General features: G+C 39.0%; 2 protein-coding genes across 3 annotated transcripts in view; both read left to right on the top strand.

Annotated features, from left to right (window-relative positions):
• LOC101733911 (fibronectin-like) overlaps positions 1-13,985 on the top strand; it is a 37,772-nt gene extending 23,787 nt beyond the window's left edge. Inside the window, exons 14-24 of the mRNA XM_031901339.1 lie at positions 1,440-1,697; positions 3,204-3,464; positions 5,003-5,263; positions 5,463-5,723; positions 6,201-6,461; positions 7,555-7,815; positions 8,200-8,460; positions 9,502-9,762; positions 10,744-11,004; positions 12,083-12,334; positions 13,702-13,985. Coding sequence (XP_031757199.1) covers positions 1,440-1,697; positions 3,204-3,464; positions 5,003-5,263; positions 5,463-5,723; positions 6,201-6,461; positions 7,555-7,815; positions 8,200-8,460; positions 9,502-9,762; positions 10,744-11,004; positions 12,083-12,334; positions 13,702-13,985 — 2,882 coding nt within the window. The remainder of the gene's footprint in view (positions 1-1,439; positions 1,698-3,203; positions 3,465-5,002; positions 5,264-5,462; positions 5,724-6,200; positions 6,462-7,554; positions 7,816-8,199; positions 8,461-9,501; positions 9,763-10,743; positions 11,005-12,082; positions 12,335-13,701) is intronic.
• An 832-nt stretch (positions 13,986-14,817) lies between these two features.
• The window catches only part of LOC100492420, a 42,951-nt gene continuing 35,710 nt past the window's right edge, over positions 14,818-22,058 (top strand). For both annotated transcript variants that reach the window (XM_031901044.1, XM_031901045.1), the window contains exon 1: positions 14,818-15,075. In XM_031901044.1, the coding sequence (XP_031756904.1) occupies positions 14,988-15,075 (88 nt within the window). In that variant the 5' untranslated portion in view covers positions 14,818-14,987. The remainder of the gene's footprint in view (positions 15,076-22,058) is intronic.

The following is a 22,058-nucleotide window of genomic DNA, read 5'->3' on the forward strand; positions in this document are numbered from 1 at the left end:
TGCCTAACTACTAGTTGATCCAGAGGAAGGCAAAAAACCCCATCTGAAGCCTCTCTAATTTGCCTCAGAGGGGAAAAAATTCCTTCCTGACTCCAAGATGGCAATCGGACCAGTCCCTGGATCAACTTGTACTAAGAGCTATCTCCCATAACCGTGTATTCCCTCACTTGCTAAGAATCCATCCAGCCCCTTCTTAAAGCTATATAATGTATCAGCCAGCACGACTGATTCGGGGAGGGAATTCCACAACTTCACAGCTCTCACTGTAAAAAATCCTTTCCGAATATTTAAATGGAACCTCCCTTCTTCTAAACGGAGTGGGTGCCCTCGTGTCCGTTGGAAGGACCTACTGGTAAATAAAACATTAGAAAGGTTATTATATGATCCCCTTATATATTTATACATAGTTATCATGTCACCTCTTAACCGCCTCTTCTCCAGTGTAAACAGACCCAACTTGGCCAGTCTTTCTTCATAACTGAGACTTTCCATACCCTTTACCAGCTTAGTTGCCCTTCTCTGGACCCTCTCTAACTCAGTAATGTCCCGTTTGAGCACTGGAGACCAAAACTGAACAGCATATTCTAGATGGGGCCTTACCAGCGCTCTGTAAAGGGGAAGAATAACCCTCCTCCCGTGAATCTATACCCCTTTTAATACAGCTCAAAACCTTGTTATATGTTCTGTAGATGACTTTGGTATTTTAAAGAGCTTATCTGTTATCCACTATGTAACCTATGCCATTTAGTCCAATTTCAGTTTGAATTGTTACCCCCATGGAAGCACAGCAGCTTTGTTTATATAAACTATAGTAGGGTTTCTGAAGCAAACACCCAACTTTCACCAGTGCATACTATTTTAATTGCTTTGAAGACAGGCTTCAGTTCCCTATCAGGTCAGCCTAGCTGCTGATTGGTTCCTAGTGCAGTGTACGGAGGGCCGCCGGCTCCCCTGCACATCCAGAGAATTCAGCCAACAGGAAGTGGAACAGATGGGCGGGGCTAGTGGAGTTTTGGTGAAATTTCTCAATAAATCAGTCTGAAATACAACTTTTTTAAGCACATTCCTTCTATATCTAGAGGATTATAATTCACTGGTACATTCATAATGTTTATAGGATATGTCTCCTTTAACATTGTCCTGTCTAAATCATCTGGAATCTAGACAGGAATTATGTGAATTAAGGTAAATTTGCACAGTAGAGGCAAAGTTAAAAGTAGACAATGGGAAGCTGTTTTTTTATTGAAATTATCCATTTAATTAACTGACTCTTGGGATCTGTAATGACTTACAATGTATGCAGTGCTGCGATGAGGATGCATATAATGGGGATACATATAGTTAATAAAGTAATTGGGCTATGTGACACATGTTTTGACACATGTTATGTTTTGACAATAAGGAAAGGAAAATGAAATCATGACCTCTTTCTTTTCCAGCTCCCTGTGTTCCTGTGCTAAACGCCCCACAACTGAACTGCAATAATACAGTCTCTTTATCTTGGGGCACAACACTAGGTGCCAATAATTATATCTCAAATGTTACTGCACCTCAGGGACAACCGCTATCCTGTGCTACATCAAATACAGGTTGCACAGTTAGCAGCCTGCAGTGTGGGCAAGTATACAATGTGACCATGACAGCTTTGAATGCTCAGTGCAGTAGCCCTGCAAGTTCTCCATTCTCCTTTACAACTGGTAAGGAACATCTCTCTCCGTAACTTTATTTTATCCATGAAAAAATAAAATATTGTTTTTATCAATGTAGATGACCTTGTGTAACAAATAATTATGCATTCTATTCAGGGCTGTATATTGGGCAGCATCTTTAAGGTGGTGGCTCTTGAGTGCCTATATAATCAATACATTTAAAAAAAAATTAAAAAAATAAACCTCCCCTGCCACCAAATTATAGTGATGCAAATACAAGGATAGCACTGGATCTAAATACAACCCTGGTTTTATTGACATACTCATGTATTTGATAAATGTACCTATTTAAATAATTTTGTATGTCATGAGAAAAACAGGGCATGTGGCCAATTTTTTTTTTTTTATCAAAAAGGTGTATTTGGTGTGTAATTAAACAAAATTGCCATTTGTCCTACCACTTACCTTCAATTTTGGGGTTATTTCATATATAATGGCTTTAGGTGGGCTATTTAAGTGTATTACAGTGAGATTTCTGCCAGAATCAGACTCTGTAATGGGCGTCGAATGTCTACTGAAGCGTATGGAAAACTTCCTTAGAACTGCCTTAGATTTTATTCAGCTTTACTAGCTATGCTGATTTATATGTAATTTTGCTATTTTTTTTAGGGGCAGATTTATGAAAATGTGAGATTAGAGTTTATCACAGAAAAATTCACCCACTTTATATTCATTTATTTTTAGAAGTGTATTTATTAATTGGTGAAAATTAGAATTCACCATTGATAAAGCTCTAATCTCACATTTTGATAAATCTGCCCTATAACATACTTTGCTGTCTTTGAAGCACAAGCTGTAAGCTGCTTAAAGAGTGCAGAGTTTGGGGAATGGGGAACTGTAACTTTCACCCATTGATAAATACACTTTAAAAAATCCCATAGTGATGAATAGAAAATGGGTGAATTTTTCAAATTTTGTTCAAACTTAGGACCCAGTAGAAATGATTTTTATTTTGACAGGTTTTTTTTTTTAATTAATAAGTTAACATTTTAACATTTTTCGAAGCAAAAAAAAAATACAAAAATTACACAGATACAAATTTTGATAAATAGGCCTGCCAGTGTCCTGACCAATGTTACACACTGCAGTTTCCCTAGATCGTTATAAGACTGTTGTGAGTCTATAAACATAAGTGATCCAGATATTGAAATGAATAGAAATATCATAAACAAATTTGCAGGTAAGGGTACTAAGGGTTATGTAGCAACATAGTAAACTTGTCCAATCAGGTCTCTCAGAATAGCAAAATTGCATTATTTTCATTATTGTAACTGCACTAGAATACTATCAGCTAACTGCTGACTTGCTGCTTTGGGTAAAAGGACCAAGGCACATTTTACTAACAAATTAAACAAAATTGCTTCAATTATTAAAAAAAAAAATTCACTGCTGAGAAACAATTGTATATACTGATAGTTTGTGTAGCCCTCCCCCACACAATGCATACTTCTATAGCAAATAATATGCTGTAAAAATGATTTTCTTTCGACACAGCTCCATGTATCCCACAGAATGTTGTGACTAAGCTAGATTGTATAACCGGTGTGGCAACAGTGTCATGGGACAGCGCTGCAGGTGCAGAACTCTACACTGCTAATGTTGTTTGGGGCAACGAGGACCCTCACAGTTGCAATACCAGCAGTGTATCCTGTGATATCAGTGGGCTAAGCTGTGGGAAAGTGTATACAGCAACTGTCACAGCAGCAAACGAGAAATGCAAGAGTAAGCCAAGCTCAGAAGTACAAATACAGACAGGTGAGCCTCCAGTTCCATTTAGCAAACTCTGATATTTAATATGATTTAATTACTGTGAATACATAACATTTGCTAGACATGGAGAATATTTTAACCCCAGCTATTTTTTGGCTACATCTGTTTAATAATGATAAGCTCTGGTCTCTTTCTCTGACTGATTCACTATAGCAGGGATCTGTGCAACTGGATGTCCAGGTGTTTTGGCATTTTATTGGCAATAGATTAGTCACAATAGTGCAAGCTAGAATCTATATTTATTCTGCAGAATGCATTGCCATACTTGAGTAAACAGCCATAGAAGCTCCATCTGTTTAAGATAGCAGCTGCCATTTTAGCTTGGTCTGACTTCACCTCCAGGAAGCAGATTGCAGGCACAGAACAGCTTTCAGCTCAGATTACACAGCAGAGAGGGGAGGGGGAGAGAGGAGCAAACTATCAGACTGGTGCTAAGTACAAAAGGGCTGGTAAGAAAGGGAAAGGAAAGGTGAATGTTCAATTTTAGGATAGAGAATGCAAAGTAGAAGGAAGAAAAGCAGCATTACACAGTATTAATATCAATTTTGCAAGTAAATTAATAATACTATCTTCTAAAATTGATATAAAACATTTTACAGCATAGGATCCATAATTTTTGCATTTGGCCAAATACCTATGGACAAATCGTCCATAAAAGATTTGTTTAGATAGCAAACCAAATATGAATGTTAATTTGCAATTCATATTTAAGAAAATCTCTTGGATCAAAAAAACTTTATGGTTTCGAAAAATTTTCTGCTGCTTTATGACCACATAATTGAGCACAGGTTTGGAATTAACTAAATAGAATTAATCTTTATTGGAGGCAAGACAATCCTGGGTTTATTTAATGTTTAAAGGAAAACTATACTATACTATACTTTTACTATATGTAAAATCCTGCTTCATCTAAATAAACCATTTTCAGAAAAATATACTTTTTTAGTAGTATGGGCTATTGGGTACTCCTAAATAGAAAATTGCCATTTTAAGAATTAAGGGCCGCCTCCTGGGATCATAGGATTCACAGTGCACACAAACAAGCCAAGGCACACATACATGCTAGGCCACATCAGCCAATTAATGGACAGAGTTTTGCTTTTTGCTCCCGCACTACTTCCTGTTACAGTTAGAGCTGCATTACTTCCTGTTAGGTGATCTCTGAGGGAGCACACAGCCCATCACTAACTGGCGGCTCAAGGAAAAAGATGTAAAAGGGCAATATTTACTGAGATTCTTTAATAGATCACTTAACATGATATTAACCATCATATAAGTATTCATTCTGGGGGTTTAGTTTTCCTTTAAATGATTTTTTTATTAGATTTAAATTATGGAGATCTAAATTAAGGAAAGACCACCTTCTCTGGTAACCCTCAGGTCCCTAGAATTCTGGATAGCAGGTCCCATACCTGTATTTTTATTTCCATTTTTTTGCAAATGAGAGGAGAACAATGAAAATATATTTTTCCTGCAAAAACGTAACACTTTGAATGAAATGTATTATATATTATTTTGTGCAGCGCCCTGTACTCCTGAGCAACAGCCTCCGCAACTTAACTGTGAAACCAACATGGCAACCTTATTTTGGGGCAAAACGTTAGGTGCATCTCAATATGTCTCCAACGTCACTGCACCAGGAGAACAAGCTCTCTCTTGTGCAACAGAAAACATCAACTGCACAATCAGTGGGCTTAAGTGTGGCCTGTTATACAACGCAACAGTTACTGCAATCAACAATCAGTGCAGAGGCCCAGAAAGTACCACAACAACATTTATAACTGGTAAGATATGTATCCATGTAGTTGCTTTACAGCAATACAAGCTACAATTAATCAATAATTAAACAGCTATCAGATATCTCTTTTAGCATTTTTTTATTAGAAGTCTCTTGCCAAAGCTTGGCCCAGTATAGCTATTTACAGTATGTTGTGTTTTCTTTATTTTTTTGTAATCATGGAATCCACATGTTTATCATTCCAGTTCCCTGCCAGCCTCAGAACTTCACTGCAGCAATGAATTGCACCAGCTCCATCGCCCAGTTAAAGTGGAATGAGGCTGCTGGAGCTTTGGGCTATACATCAATACTGAAGGCACCTGGAGGAGACAAGCATATCTGTAACAGCACCACAGTTCACTGTGAAGTTGGCAACCTGCAGTGCGGACAGCTTTACACAGTATTTGTGAAAGCACACAATCTGCAGTGTGATAGCACACCTAGTGCTCCGGCACAGCTACACTCAGGTGAGATGCACAGACTGAATGTGGCTGATTAGAATTATTGTGTCTAAGAAAAGAAGACTACCCTCCTAGAAATCTACTGTTATCTGCAATATCACAGCAGAGTTCACCAAAGTCTCCTTTTACAATGTAGCATTAAGGTCTTCAGTGCAGCTTTTGGTTGGTGCTGTTCTAGGAGGATGGGGTCAATATACAGACCTGTTCATCCGACGAAAAAAAATAAAGCAATACAGGGGGAAAGCCAAGGTGTTACTGCTAAATGCAGAGACTGTATAAAAGAAATGTCCCTAATTAACAAGTCCCTTCCATACAGTATGTTCAGCAAGCTAACTAGATACCAGTTTGCATGTAACACATGTAGGGTAGCTACTGTTTATACCACACTTAAAGAAATGCAGCAAGAATATTAAATTCAACAATTATTGTAACAAACATTATTTTATCAGCAATGGAAATAATCCGTATTTTTTCTTTGCACAGTCCCATGTGTCCCTAGTAATGTGCAGACACAGGTCAACTGTGACTCTGATTTAGCAACTCTGTCTTGGGGTGCGACCAACGGTGCTGTCAATTACTCAGCAAGAGTGATTGGTCCTCAGAATGAAGAACATTTCTTCCAAGGAGCAGATCTATTGTGTAGTTTCCCAAAGCTATCCTGTGGTGTGGAGTACAATGCTACCGTTTCTGCTGTGGGAGACACATGTAACAGTGATACCACTGCGCCATTGACCTTTGAAACTGGTAAGTGCTGGAGATATGGAATCACATGCAAAGAAACATGCCTTTAAGACTTTTACCGACTTCTATTTTAGCATTTAAAAGATAATATAATAAAATATGCAATGTTTGCCCTGGTCTGTTAATTAAACAACTGTTTGTTTTCAAGTAAATGCAATTGATATGTTGGTATTGGTTGCTAGACCGGAAGCAAAGTTTGCATCTTTATAGTATAAACTATGAACATGACAGGGATGAAGACGTTTGTATAGAACTTTCTTTCACTGCACTATGATTGGTGAGAATAAGTGTCATTTTTTTACTCTATGCTTATAATTTGTATATTTATAGTTATTAAAAAAACAACAGTTGGTTATGCTGAATACAGTACAGGTATCAGACCCATTATCAGGCAGCCCATTGTCCAGAAAGCTTTGAACTACAGACTGCATTTTAAGGAAGTAATTCTATTTTTGCAAATATTTTTTTTTCTCTGTAATAAAAAGGTAGTACCTTGTACTTGATCACAACTAAGATATAATTCATTCTTAATAGAGGCAAAACAATCCTATTGGATTTATTTAATGTTTATATGATTTTTTAGCAGGCTTTAGGTATGAAACATTTATACAGCAGTAAGAGAGTCACCCTACTTTACTTTACATTGGGGTGATGGGAAAATATTCAGTGGAATGGAGGTATGGGATCTGTTATCCGGAAACCTATAATCCAGAAAGCTCCGAATTATGGAAAAGCATCTCCAATAGACCATTTTCCATTTTATTCAAATAATTCACATTTTTAAATTGATTTCCTTTTTCTCTGTAATAATAAAACAGTAACTTGTACTTGATCCTTAGTACTTGAACTAGGATATAATAAAAACTTAGTATAAAAACAATCCTATAGGGTATAAATAACGTTGAAATGATTTTTAGTAGACTTAATGTATGGTGATCCAATTACAGAAAGGCCCCTTATCCATAAGAGCTCAGGTCCAGAGCATTCTGGATAACAGTTCCCTTACCTGTATTAAAATAGACTGTCCATTCACATCTTGTATTTAACAATGATCTTAAATAACTATTTTAAAAATTCATTTATGACTATTTTCCAGTACCGTGTGCAGCTACAGAATTAAATATGTTGTATGAGTGCAATAAGGATACGGCAAATCTCAGCTGGGCATCGACTCCTGGAGCAATAATGTATTCAGCTTCTGTCAGTACACAGGATGGGATGACTCTGTACTGCAACACAACAAGCACAAGTTGTGTAGTTAGTGGCATAAAATGCGGGCAGAGATACACAATGGCAGTGGAATCCTTTGGCATTACATGCAACAGTAAAGCCATCTCACCAAACCAATTCCCAACAGGTACACTATATTAAAGATGAGTAACTAAAGTACTTTAGGGTCAGGCCTGGATTGGCAGTCTGTGGACGCAAATGCCAGAGGGGCTGCTGTAAGATGCCATAGAGAGTGACTATTTAGTGGGCTGCTGGGGAGCTGTTTGGGCCTATGGAATCCCTGGCCTGGGAATTTATCAGTGTAATAAATGTATTTCATTTGCTTCAACACTAGTTGCAATACCAAAGCAATAAGTATTATAAAAAATATTTTGAGATAATATACTATTGATCTTAATTAGAACACGAAATATAGTTTATATTATTTAATATTAGTGTTCCAACCAATACAATACACCCTGCCAAGCAGAAACCCCTGTTTTGGAGTAATGCCTGTTCCTTCACTTTACAGCTCCCTGCATTCCACAGAATGCCACCTCAACCATTAACTGCCAGGACAACAGTGCAGTTCTGTCTTGGAGCACAGCACCTGGAGCTATGAATTATACCTCATTGGTAACAGGGCCAAATGGAGAGAGTCATACTTGCCAAACCAACTCCACCACTTGTAATATCTCTGCTTTGACCTGTGGTTTCACGTATAATGTTACTGTAACCGCTTTCAGTGCCCAGTGTAAGAGTGAAAACAGCAAAGTTGTTCCTATTGTCACAGGTATTTTTGTTAAATACTATTTTGAGCATGGTTGTTAGTAACACATTTTGAATAGGAGATGTTTGGGTTGCATCATTTAGGGGCTGATTCACGAAAGGTCGAAAAAACGAGTGTTATTTTTAGCATGCTTTAAAAATAGTATTAGAGAATTAACAATTGATTTACAAAAAGTACACTTGTCTGACTTAAGAAGCAATTTTATTGTCGTTATTTTTCGGCAAGCCAAGTGCGATATTTTTTAGCATGCCATATTGTAATCGATATGCAATATATTTATGCATTATTTTATAGCACGCAATATTATCACACACTATTATCCAGGTAACTGTTATTTTCATACCAATATTAGGCCGGATTTGTGGGAAGGCCACAAAGGCCTGGGCCTAGGGCTGCATCCGAATTCAGTCCAAAGTATTGGGGGGATGCGTGGAAGATTTGATAGCTTTTTAAACTTCTTGTGTGCCAATCCCTAATGCTTCGGAAGCAAGGAAAAAAAAACTATGCGCATGGGTGCATAGGGGAGCGACAAGCCGTGCAGGAATAGGGGCACTGGCAGTTTATATCCAGCCCTGCACACAATCAAAGCGTGGTACCAGGGATCAAACTAAAGAAAACCCAGTATGCCAGCCGGATTGTGTGTGCAGAACCAGGGATAAGAACATAGCTGGATTATACACAGGAATATGCAGTGCCAAGGGATCAAGATAATAACAGCATTGGGCAGGCCAATAATAAGTACCAATCTAAGACAGGAACATCCTGACTATCTTAAGGGCAAAAACACACTCTGTGATTAGTAGCCATGTCGAGGCCATGTGTCTTCACTCTCACAGAAATTCCACATCACCCCCTCTCTAAACAGTTAAACCTGTTTGCTCAGGCAACAAGCAAATGGGGGCAGGGTCAATATAAAGCCTCTTCTAGAACCTGATTGGGAGAAGACTTCCCATCAAAGTTCAGGATGGGAATTTTGCTGTGTATATATAAAAACCTAAAGTATTTTGTGTTATAATAACATCTGAATGTTTTGCTTCTTTTCAGCCCCATGTGCCCCAGAAAATGTAAATGTAGGGACAGACTGTGCTCTAAGCACTGTAACGCTTTCTTGGGGTGAAGTGGCCAGTGCTCAGAGTTTTATATCTCATTTAAATGGACCAGATAACTGGATGAAAACTTGCTCTAACACACTGCCAACCTGTAACATTACTGGCCTACCTTGTGGACTGGAATTCTCTGCAACCATAGCTGCGGCTAATAGCCAATGCATTGGGCCTTTGAGCAATCCTGTCAAGGTTATAAGTGGTATGTACAGTAAAATGCAACATTTAAATTACACACCAATGACTTGAACCTATTTATATTAACACCTCTATGAATAAATATAATACATCCATACATACATCTCCTATATACCTGTTGCCTTCAATATGACACAGGAATTCTTTAGATACACAAACAGGATGAGCTGAAACCCTAAACTAAAGTGTTACATGGGCACAATCATGTATTTAGGTTGGGGGGGAAAAATTGTTTACAACTCGAAAATGTTTGCCTCTGTGCAAACAAATTTGCCTTTACACTAATTTAATTTGCTCCAAAAAATTACACCACCTTCAAGCATGCCTTAATAGTTCCTAACGTGCAATTAAAATTCCCAGTGCAATAACAATCTAATGAACAATATTATGTTATGAAAATTTTCATTTTCAGATTTTTTTTTTTGAAACGGGAGGTAGAAAGTGATAACTAGCTTGTTCAAGGAGAGAGTTAGACAGGTTAGCTTGTAAGGACAGCTCAGGTCCCCACGAGGAATCAGTATTTGTGTTAGGGCCCCAGAGGTGATTGTATGCCAGACAGGGATTGTTAGTGTGTAGCAGCCTTGTAGAGAAGCTGTAGAGAGAGAGAGACAGCTCAGGAAAAGCTTGGGCACTGTAAAGAGAGACAGGGGCCTTGAAGGCTTTAGAAAAGATGTGCTGTGTGAAGCTTGGACACTGCAAAAAGACAGGGGTCCTGGAGGCTTCAAGAAGAATGTGCTGTGTAATAGTGTGCATGACTTATACTCCTGAAACGGTACGTTTCCTGGTTGGTTTACTCCAGTCTGCCCTATTCTTTCCTGCTAATACTTTTAATGCTTAAAATTGTCTTAAATTTGCTGGGAAAAATATGCTGTGCACAAAGCCAAACACTCAACCACAAAATATGAGAAGAACTGCTTATTACCTCTGTATGTGTTAGCTGAGTCATTTCCCACTAAACGTAATGTCTTATTATTTTAATCCACAGCACCTTGCATGCCAGTCAATGTTTACACATCTGTTGAATGTACGGAGAACTCAGTTGATATATTCTGGGATCGCTCAAATGGATCAGTAAGTTACTCATCAACAGTGTTAGGAGCCGGGGGCCAGCGTTATCACTGCAGCAGTGAGGATCTGTCTTGCAGAGTGCCAAAGCTTCATTGTGGTGAAGTGTATTCTGTTATAGTCTTTGCCGAGAATGATGTTTGTAGCAGTCAACCAAGTCACATGATTGAGTTCCCTACATGTAAGTGCACGACAATAATTAGTTATTGTATTGACTTATTTAAATGTTTAGAATTTCACCTTTTTTTTACTTGCTGTTAAAAGAAACGAAATCATTGCAGGTATATAAGCACAGCAATTATTGCAGGAAATGTTCATTAACCACAATATAGTCAATTTAACCTTTGAATGTGCCTCCAGCTGAATTTGAGCAATAATAAGTCCCCATGGCATGCAGTTAGCAGATGCATCCACAAAAGGAATATGAGATCATAGTGAGATGGGCATCTTGTAAACTACCCTTCAAATAAAACACTAACAGAAAGGTTGTTTCTCACACCCTAGAATTGTTTACAGGATAACGCAACCCTAAAAATGAATATGGCTAAAAATACCATATTTTATATATTGTACTTACTGCACCAGTCTAAAGTTTTAGCATCTTAAGAGCAGCAATGATCCAGGACTTCAAACTTGTCACAGGAGCTCCCCATCTTGGAAAGTGTCGGTGACACTGACATGCTCAGTGTGCTAAGGAAGCGGTTGAGAAGCTGAGCTTAGGGGTCATCACAAATCATCAAGCAGAAAATGAGGTTTGCCTGTAATATAAGATGATGTTACAGGGTGGATTATTAAATTCTGATGCAAATTGCACTGTTTGCTATTATTTATTAATCAGCCTCATATATTGTGAGTTGGTCCCTTAGCTCAGTAACTGACAGCAGCACAGAGCATGTGCAGGGAATCTGCAGAAAAGAAGATGGGGAGCTACTGGGGCATCTTTGGGTGCACAGATCTTCCCTGCTAAAGGGCTGTGGTTGCCTTGGGCTGGTACAAAAACCCACAACATAATGTACAACATTTCTGCCCTACTTCTTTAGTTAGGCTTTAGTTCTCCTTTATGTTAACGGACCCTGTGTGAATAATGTTACAACTGCAGGGTTTATATTGCAATCTTTCAAGTTAAAAGTACCTTTATATGGGAAATAAGCTAAATTATATGCTGAATTCCAGAATTTACACTGAATAAATTGTCAAGAATTCCTTGGACAGATTGTGGGATGGTCAATTACTGAATAATATATTTTTTTGGATTCTAGCACCCTGCACCCCAGTTAATTTAGTAGCCCAGGCCTCCATTAATCTTGTGGTTTTATCATGGGCGTTGACTCCTGGAGCTCTGAATTATACTACCCAAGTAACAGGAATTAATGGAGATAAGCACGTATGCAGCACATCAAACACAAGCTGTTCATTGCAAGGGCTCCTGTGTGGTCAAAACTACAATATGTCTGTAACAGCCATTGGTCCTCTGTGCAGCAACATCAGTGATCTTCATGAGTTTCAAACTGGTGAGATAGAAGTTCTATAATATATTTTATTCATGTTATTGTTAATTAAAACATTGTAGTTCACAAAAGTAGGGCAGGCTTATGTGTTTGCAAGCCTATGTGAACATGGGGGCACACTCCGTATATTATTAGTGGTATGTAAATAAAAAGAAAAATATTAGCAATTTACATCTCTCGGGTAGGTATAGCAGTTAACTAAGTTCACAAACATTGCAGATCATTTGATTATGATGTAGAGCCATAGATGTGCCCAGTGCACATCAAGTCAGGGATACCCTTCAGACTGTGAAAACAGTCAACTGGATTGTATTCATTAATGGAACAAGATTGCAAACAAAATGACTTGAATTGCCCTGGTGTTACCTTAGTATTCTTGAAGACTTACTAGACTAAAATTCATACCATGTGTTAATAACTTAATAACTTCAGTGGGAATTATTAAGGCTTGTTAACCTCTGCAACTATCAGAGTCACTGACCATGGCAACCCGAAATCCGATTGAGATTGACAAATGTCAGTGTTATTCTTTTTTTGCATATCTTTAAGGAGAAGGAACACAAAAAAATGCAGTGAAATGAACACTGAAAAATGTGCTTTAGTCGTTCCTTCTGCGCCAGGCCGGTGCACTTCTTTCCCAAAAGCCTGGGTATTGCTTTTTTGAGCTAATCTCCTGCATTTCATTATTTTCTTCCAGACAAGCCCATGGGGTTTGGGGTGAGCACATGCACAATACAGAACCTTGAAATCTGAAATTTTGGGTTATTTGCCCTATGGAGGCCAGACTAAAATGGAACCATCAGTAAAAAGAACCTACCTAGGAAGGAAGTCAGCCACTGAAATCAATGGGGTTGCCTAACAATCTAACACCACCCACAAATTTTTAGCTTTCTTTCCCCTTTAGTTTCAGACCTTCTAATATATATCTTCCAGTTTTACTTCTAAACTGCTGCTCAGTTATGAAATTGGTTTAAAGGAAATTTGCATGCATGCCACAGCGTGTTGATAAATTGATAAAGATGTATAATGAAGATCTACATTATGCAGGGACAGCCTTTGGAACTTCAGCTGTTGCAGCTCCTACTATCCACCTGCCAAGTGTCTTTTGGGGAATGCTGGGATTGGTAGTTCTGCCAAAGCCTGCATTTATTATACAAGATACACAAGAATGTTATGAAGAAGAAATTACATTTTATGTTTATTTTTTGTCATATGTTTACTATATTGTATTTGAGTATAAAAAATTAAATCTGCCAATATTGAGATAATTAATATAAAACACGACTAGTGATCTTTTAACAGCTTATTAAATAAAGTGACTTTTTCTTCTTAATTAAGACTACCTTTACAATTGTTTTACTATTCTTCAGGTCCCTGTACCCCAGTAAATGTGATTGCTGAGATAGACTGTGTATCTAACACTGGGCTAGTTTCCTGGGACAGCAGTCCTGGCGCTGAGAATTACAAGGCAATAGCAAATGGGACAGCTCAAGACATTCATACATGCAATTCAACCAGCACATCCTGTGACTTCATTGGCTTAAAATGCGGGACTACTTATTCTGTTGTTATAATAGCAGCCAATGAGAAATCCAACAGCGAGTCAAGTTCCCCCGTGCAATTAAACACAGGCAAGTGTTGTTTTAAGGAATAAGAAGATCTTAATCATTTCTGATAATCATTAACCTTTAAACACTATTTCATATAATATTTTTGACATTGCTCAGTATTTCTGTGGACTTTTACCTGCATTTGTTGTTAAATTCTAAAATCCAGTCTATCAGTAAAAATTTACTTCCGTTGATTTGCTCTGAATCTGATGCATGTTTAGACTTTCTGATTTGACCATTCAGTCTTGTTAAAGGCCAATCAATCCTATTGGGTTTTATTCATGTTTAAATTAATTTTTAGTATGCTTAAGGTAAGGAAATCCAAATTATGGAAAGAAATCAATTGTTTTAAAAGATAAAAACAAGTAAAAGTTTACAGCTTTGCAAGCCAAATGTACACCCATCAAATATACATTATACATTACATAACTCAAGCTGGCCATACACAGGAAGATTTAAGCCTCTAATTCAGGCCTTTCAGATTGAGTTGACAGCTCATTAGCCCATGTATGAGTATTCTCTGACAGATATCTGGCTTAAAAGCGAGCAAATATCTATTAGGCTGGTTTGAAAATCGTGATGGTATGAAGACCACACCACCACATTGATGTTGTTACTCTCCCAACACCCTGTATTGGCCTTCATTATGATCTGATCATTGACCCGAGGGCTGAAATATTGGATCAGCCCCATATGACCCAGCACACTGGGTGTCAGCCAGTAAAAAAGAACTAAGGTGATGCATTAGGTTAAAACTAGGGGGAACTTGGGGATTCACTATTGCTTGGATGATTTGTTTTTGGATAATCCTTATGGGTAAATATAGAACAAAAATACTAATGACATAACTAAATTAATGTATTGCTTTTTCAGCTCCATGTGTGCCTGTGCAAAATCTACCACAAATCACATGTGGAACAAATATAGCAACATTGTCCTGGACAAGATCTTTAGGTGCAGACAGTTACAATGCCAGTGTTACTGCCCCTGCGGAAACAACACATTTCTGTTCTACAAATACACAAGAGTGCAGTATTAATGGACTAATGTGTGGTCAGATATACAGTGCAACTGTTTCAGCCATCAACACTAACTGCAGCAGCCCACTGAGTGCCCCTGCTAATGTCACAACAGGTATGTTGATCTGTAAGGGTAAGGGTATCATCTATATAGTGCTTGTCTTTTGTGGGACTCACAGCTATATTGTGCTTGTCTTTTGTGGGACTCAAAGCTATATAGTGCTTTTCTCTTGTGGGACTTAAAGCTATATAGTGCTTTTCTTTTGTGGGACTCAAAGCTATATAGTGCTTTTCTCTTGTGGGACTTAAAGCTATATAGTGCTTTTCTTTTGTGGGACTCAAAGCTATATAGTGCTTTTCTCTTGTGGGACTCAAAGCTATATTGTGCTTTTCTTTTGTGGGACACAAAGCTATATAGTGCTTTTCTTTTGTGGGACTCAAAGCTATACAGAGCTTTTCTCTTGTGGTACTCAAAGCTATATAGTGCTTTTCTTTTGTGGAACTCAAAGCTATATAGTGCTTTTCTTTTGTGGAACTCAAAGCTATATAGTGCTTTTCTTTTGTGGGACACAAAGCTATATAGTGCTTTTCTTTTGTGGGACTCAAAGCTATACAGAGCTTTTCTCTTGTGGTACTCAAAGCTATATAGTGCTTTTCTTTTGTGGAACTCAAAGCTATATAGTGCTTTTCTTTTGTGGTACTCAAAGCTATATAGTGCTTTTCTTTTGTGGAACTCAAAGCTATATAGTGCTTTTCTCTTGTGGGACTCAAAGCTATATAGTGCTTTTCTTTTGTGGGGCTCAAAGCTATATAGTGCTTTTCCTTTGTGGGACTCAAAGCTATATAGTGCTTTTCTTTTGTGGGGCTCAAAGCTATATAGTGCTTTTCCTTTGTGGGACTCAAAGCTATATAGTGCTTTTCTTTTGTGGGACTCAAAGCTATATAGTGCTTTTCTCCTGTGGGACTCATAGGGAATCCAACAAGGGACCATAGCATGAGATCCCACAATACAGGCTGATCGCTTAACCTCTAGGCTTTATATAGTAATTTATAAAGAAATGTGTTTTTTTTAACATACATCACAGACTCTGCTAGTATTTGATGTTTATAAGTCTGCAGTTTTGAGCCCTGTTCAAAAGAACATACAGTCTTACAGTAAGTCCCAAAATTAACTAAAAATTTTTATTTATCAACTATAACAGTTAGTTACAGTAGAAGCAAGAACTATAATTTGTCTCTCTCTAAACCTCTCTAATAATAAATATCTATCATTTATCTATCCTTGATATTAAAGGGAGGTAAATTGTAAGTTGATGAGAGCAGAGAAAAAGAAGAGTTTTTAACTATTTTGTTTCTGTTTAGCCTAGAAACTATTTAATGAAGGTTTCCTTTTTATACACTCAGTTCTAATAATTTTAGTATTTATGGCTGGCTGACTCTAGAGAAAGTTGAAATGACATTTAAACAATGGCCCAGGGCTGGATGGTATTCACTTCAGGGTACTAAAAGACCTCAGCTCTGTGATTGCAAAACCACCAGGATTCTGTGATGTCCAGGATGGTTTTCGGAGTTTGGCAAATTAATAATGAAGTGCCATTATTCAAAAAAGGATAGAGTTCTCAGCCTAAAAACTATAGGCCAGTTAGTTTGGCTTTGGTGGTAGGTAAGCTTTTTTTTTTGGGGGGGGGGGGGGGTTAATAAAAATGACATATATTTGAAATCTCAGTACTATGATTTTATATTCAATAGAACTTGCAGGCAAATGTAATTGCCTTCTATAAGGAGCTTGGCATTGTACATAGTGTCTTTATTTTTGCTGATGATACTGAATTGTTAAAAACTAAAAGTTCTGTACAGGATTTTCCTGCTTTGCAAAGAGAAATTACTTAATTAGAGGACAGGCATCAACTTGGCAAATTAGGTTTAGTACTGATACATGTCAGGTTATGCACTTGGGTAAAAAAATGTAAATGCTAGTTATATACTTAATAATAATGTGTTATGATGATCCTTACTGAGAAGGATTTGGGGAGTATTGTGAATAACAGATTGTGCAACTCTAGGCACTGTCATACAGTGGCTACTAAAGCAAATACAGTAAACCAAACTTACTGAACAAATTGAAGACATGGGAGACCCTTGTCCAGCAGGTAGGTTGCCCCATGGGTACCAATGTGCAAATACCCTCATGCAATATTTTGAATGCAAGTACATATTGAGTAATACCTGGTAGAAGAAGCAAATATTATATTATTGGTGCTATGTTGGTGATATGTTTTTATTTGGGATGGTATGGCTAGTCAGATTGAATTTATGGTACAAGACTTGAATAAAGTGCATAACACCATTAACACCCCTGAATATTCTGAGGAAGAATTGCATTTTTAGATATTAAGTTTATGATTGAGGTTAATGTAATATTGAAATTTATGAAAAATTGAAATCTATGAAATATCATAATCCCATAGACTCCCATGGAATACTGTTTAATAATACACTAGGGGGCTCATTTATCAATGTGTGAATTTAGATTGTTTGAAAGTACGGTTCGCAAAAATTCGTATAGTTAACGATAATTTCTGATGTGCGGAAATGTTCCGAATGTTACAATCCGAAAATATTGTGGTACAATCCGAAAGTTGTGAAATTTTCACATCCAAGTGATTGTAAACGGCACGAAAAAAAACTTTGTGACTTTGATCCTTCAGTGCATGTTTTTGGAAGCCTCCCATAGGACTCAGTGGCACTATGCAGCTCCAACCTGGCCCAAGGGAAGTCTCCCATAGGGCTCAATGGCACTCTGCAGCTCCAACCTGGCCCAAGGAAAGTCTCCCATAGGGCTCAATGGCACTCTGCAGCTCCAACCTGGCCCAAGGAAAGTCTCCCATAGGGCTCAATGGCACTCTGCAGCTCCAACCCGGCCCAAGGAAAGTCTCCCATAGGGCTCAATGGCACTCTGCAGCTCCAACCCGGCCCAAGGAAAGTCTCCCATAGGGCTCAATGGCACTCTGCAGCTCCAACCCGGCCCAAGGAAAGTCTCCCAAAGGATCAATGGCACTCTGCAGGGCTCAATGGCACTCTGCAGCTCCAACCCGGCCCAAGGAAAGTCTCCCATAGGGCTCAATGGCACTCTGCAGCTCCAACCTGGCCCAAGGGAAGTCTCCCATAGGGCTCAATGGCTCTCTGCAGCTCCAACCTGGCCCAAGGGAAGTCTCCCATAGGGCTCAATGGCACTCTGCAGCTCCAACCCGGCCCAAGGAAAGTCTCCCATAGGGCTCAATGGCTCTCTGCAGCTCCAACCTGGCCCAAGGAAAGTCTCCCATAGGACTCAATGGCACTCTGCAGCTCCAACCTGGCCCAAGGAAAGTCTCCCATAGGGCTCAATGGCACTCTGCAGCTCCAACCTGGCCCAAGGAAAGTCTCCCATAGGGCTCAATGGCACTCTGCAGCTCCAACCCGGCCCAAGGAAAGTCTCCCATAGGGCTCAATGGCTCTCTGCAGCTCCAACCTGGCCCAAGGAAAGTCTCCCATAGGGCTCAATGGCTCTCTGCAGCTCCAACCCGGCCCAAGGAAAGTCTCCCATAGGGCTCAATGGCTCTCTGCAGCTCCAACCTGGCCCAAGGAAAGTCTCCCATAGGACTCAATGGCACTCTGCAGCTCCAACCTGGCCCAAGGAAAGTCTCCCATAGGACTCAATGGCACTCTGCAGCTCCAACCTGGCCCAAGGAAAGTCTCCCATAGGGCTCAATGGCACTCTGCAGCTCCAACCCGGCCCAAGGAAAGTCTCCCATAGGGCTCAATGGCTCTCTGCAGCTCCAACCTGGCCCAAGGAAAGTCTCCCATAGGGCTCAATGGCTCTCTGCAGCTCCAACCCGGCCCAAGGAAAGTCTCCCATAGGGCTCAATGGCTCTCTGCAGCTCCAACCTGGCCCAAGGAAAGTCTCCCATAGGACTCAATGGCACTCTGCAGCTCCAACCCGGCCCAAGGAAAGTCTCCCATAGGGCTCAATGGCTCTCTGCAGCTCCAACCTGGCCCAAGGAAAGTCTCCCATAGGGCTCAATGGCACTCTGCAGCTCCAACCTGGCCAAAGGAAAGTCTCCCATAGGGCTCAATGGCACTCTGCAGCTCCAACCCGGCCCAAGGAAAGTCTCCCATAGGGCTCAATGGCACTCTGCAGCTTCAACCTGGCCCAAGGAAAGTCTCCCATAGGGCTCAATGGCACTCTGCAGCTCCAACCTGGCCAAAGGAAAGTCACGATACCTAAGCTTGAATAAATTACGAAACTTTCGTACTCCTTGTGACAAATACGATTTTGTCACACAAATTGTCGCAAAGTACGAAAAAGTCGCGCAAATTAATGAAAATATTGTAGAAAATACGCAAAAGTTCTAAACTTTAATAAAAAATACGAATTTTTAGTAATAGGACCTGTCGTACTTTAATGAATGTGCCCCTAGATGTCATCCACCAGGTGTATTTAAAGGTCTTCCTCACAATCATCTAGTCAGACACAATACATCTAATGATGATTTATATGAACTGGAGGTGGATGTGATGACTAATAAGTTCGTAGAGAAAGGTTTTAATAAAGAGCAACTTAATCAGGTTAAACCAGAGCTCAAAAAAGTGGAACAAAAAGAATAGTTGCTTAGAAAAAGGAAAATAGAGAAATTAAAGGTGACTAGAATCCATTTTCTGTCAATTTTTAGGTGCTTAACTCCTTTTGTAAAGCATATCGTTTTAAAAAATTGAAGGATATTACTAACAGATAGGGGAGCAGTCAATTATTTAGGGAGACCCCTCTATTTTTATATAGGTGAGGCAGATCAATAGGACAGATGATTTCCAAAAAGATTTTGCAAAAGGATTAGAATATTGGATTATTGGCACCTTTGAGAAAGGGCACATTTAGTTTTGAGAAATGTGCACATTGTACTAGTATTATCTGTGGGGAAACTAGAGCACATCCTACAAAGGGTTTTCCTATTAAGATTAATGGATATTTTACTTGCAATTGTGCTGGAGTAATTAAGTAATTATTTAATAAAGTGTCCATGTGGGCTACTCTATGTAGAACAAACCTGTAGATCTATAAGGATTCACCAGATATGGAAGAAATAAAATAAACAGGAGGATAAGAAGAAGTTTCTTTCAGAATTACCAGTTGCTAAGCACTTTTATTATTAATAAACATACAGTAGCCCAGCTGAGATGGACTATACTAGAACAGGTAACTCTTTTGAGGCGGCAATTTGCGCACACAGTTATAAAAAAGAAAGGCAGCATGGATTAAAAGATTACATTATTTTATGCCTATGGGATTAAATGATTTAGTTTATGATTTTTTAAATAAATGTGTAGTGTGTATCTGTTTATGTATATATAAAGTATTTGATGTTGCATTTTGGAGGCAATGAATTATATGAACTACGAATGAATTTGGACTTTTGTACTTTTTGATCAATGGGCAATTTTTTGAGTATAATTTATTTATAGGTGTGAAAGGGTTAATTGATCACATGATGAATCCCATGAAGTTAAGGGCAATTAATACATTGTGTTCACTGAGAGAGGCCTCTTATTGAACACAATGTATTAATTGCCCTTAACACTGCTGTGTGAAAAACAGCAACAAAATTTGCCACATAAAAACAGCGTAATTGTTTTACACTGGAACTTACCGTATATACTCGAGTATAAGCCGATCCGAATATAAGCCGAGGTACCTAATTTTACCTAAGAAAACTGGAAAAACCTATTGACTCAAGTATAAGCCTAGGGTGTCACCAGTAGGGCTGGTGCGAGTGAGCCAGCACACAAAGTGTGCTCACACTTTGGTTTAATTGAGTATCCCAAAAAGATTTATTTATTATAGCCAAAACCAAATGCACAGTTTCATTTAGAAAGTCATTTGCTCAGTTATGATTTTGTATAAACAGCAGCTGAAGGTCATGGGATTCCAAAGTCTATATTGATTACCAAGAACAGCACATTTAAGATTAGCAGAAATAGTACAGGAGTTGGTGCAGCCATTGGTATTCTGTGATGTTCTACCAATACCTAAGGTAATAAAAACAGCAATGACAATAGCCCTTTCCAGTTTGATACTATAAATGCATGGATTACAAGTGTCGGTGAAACAAAATAATTTTTTATTAACCAGAAACCATCAATCTAAAATTCAAAGATAAAGTTTCCCCTGACTCCTACATAGCAAAATCGTTTAGGATTAATTGCATACCCTTTAGGCTCTGTAAATTGTTCTAAAAATTACAAGAGTTATTTATGATGTGGTGGCAGCCATGAAGTAAAATCCACCTCAGTTCTAGGACCAGTCTTTGAAGGAAGTATAAAATAGTCAGACTAATACAGACCAGTGTCTTTTAACACACAATCCCCCAAGTTTGTAAATGTTCTGTCTTGCAGTTCAGTTTGGATATACTGCAGACCATTACTGGCGCCCCCCGACAGACTTGTGTCCTTGCGTACCTGTGCCCGCGCTCTCCCTATGCCAGCTTCCCAGAACGCCATCCTAACCGTTCGCTCTTCTCCTGTGCGCTCTGCTCTTCTCCTGTGTACGCTTCTGATCTGCTTGGCGCCGCAGTCGCGCCAGTGACGTCACGCGCCCCCTTCAGTTACTCATGGCCTGATCTTAGACCTTGTAAGATCAGGCCATGAGTAACTGAAGGGGGCGCGTGACGTCACTGGCGCGACTGCGGCGCCAAGCAGATCAGAAGCGTACACAGGAGAAGAGCAGAGCGCACAGGAGAAGAGCGAACGGTTAGGATGGCGTTCTGGGAAGCTGGCATAGGGAGAGCGCGGGCACAGGTACGCAAGGACACAAGTCTGTCGGGGGGCACATCGGGCACATCATGCCATATACTCGAGTATAAGCCGAGGGCTACTTTTTGAGCACATTTTTAGTGCTCAAAAACTCGGCTTATATTCGAGTATATACGGTACTTAAAATAACATTGTAAAATCTGCCATTTGGTCGCTGAAAATCGCCATTTATTTCACACAGCTTTACTGGTGTGTTTTTTTCCTACTTGGAACATAACCCTTGCATAAAATGGTGCACTGATTTGAGAAGGATCT

The sequence above is a fragment of the Xenopus tropicalis genome, chromosome 4, assembly GCF_000004195.4.
Source record: "Xenopus tropicalis strain Nigerian chromosome 4, UCB_Xtro_10.0, whole genome shotgun sequence".
Taxonomy (NCBI): domain Eukaryota; kingdom Metazoa; phylum Chordata; class Amphibia; order Anura; family Pipidae; genus Xenopus; species Xenopus tropicalis.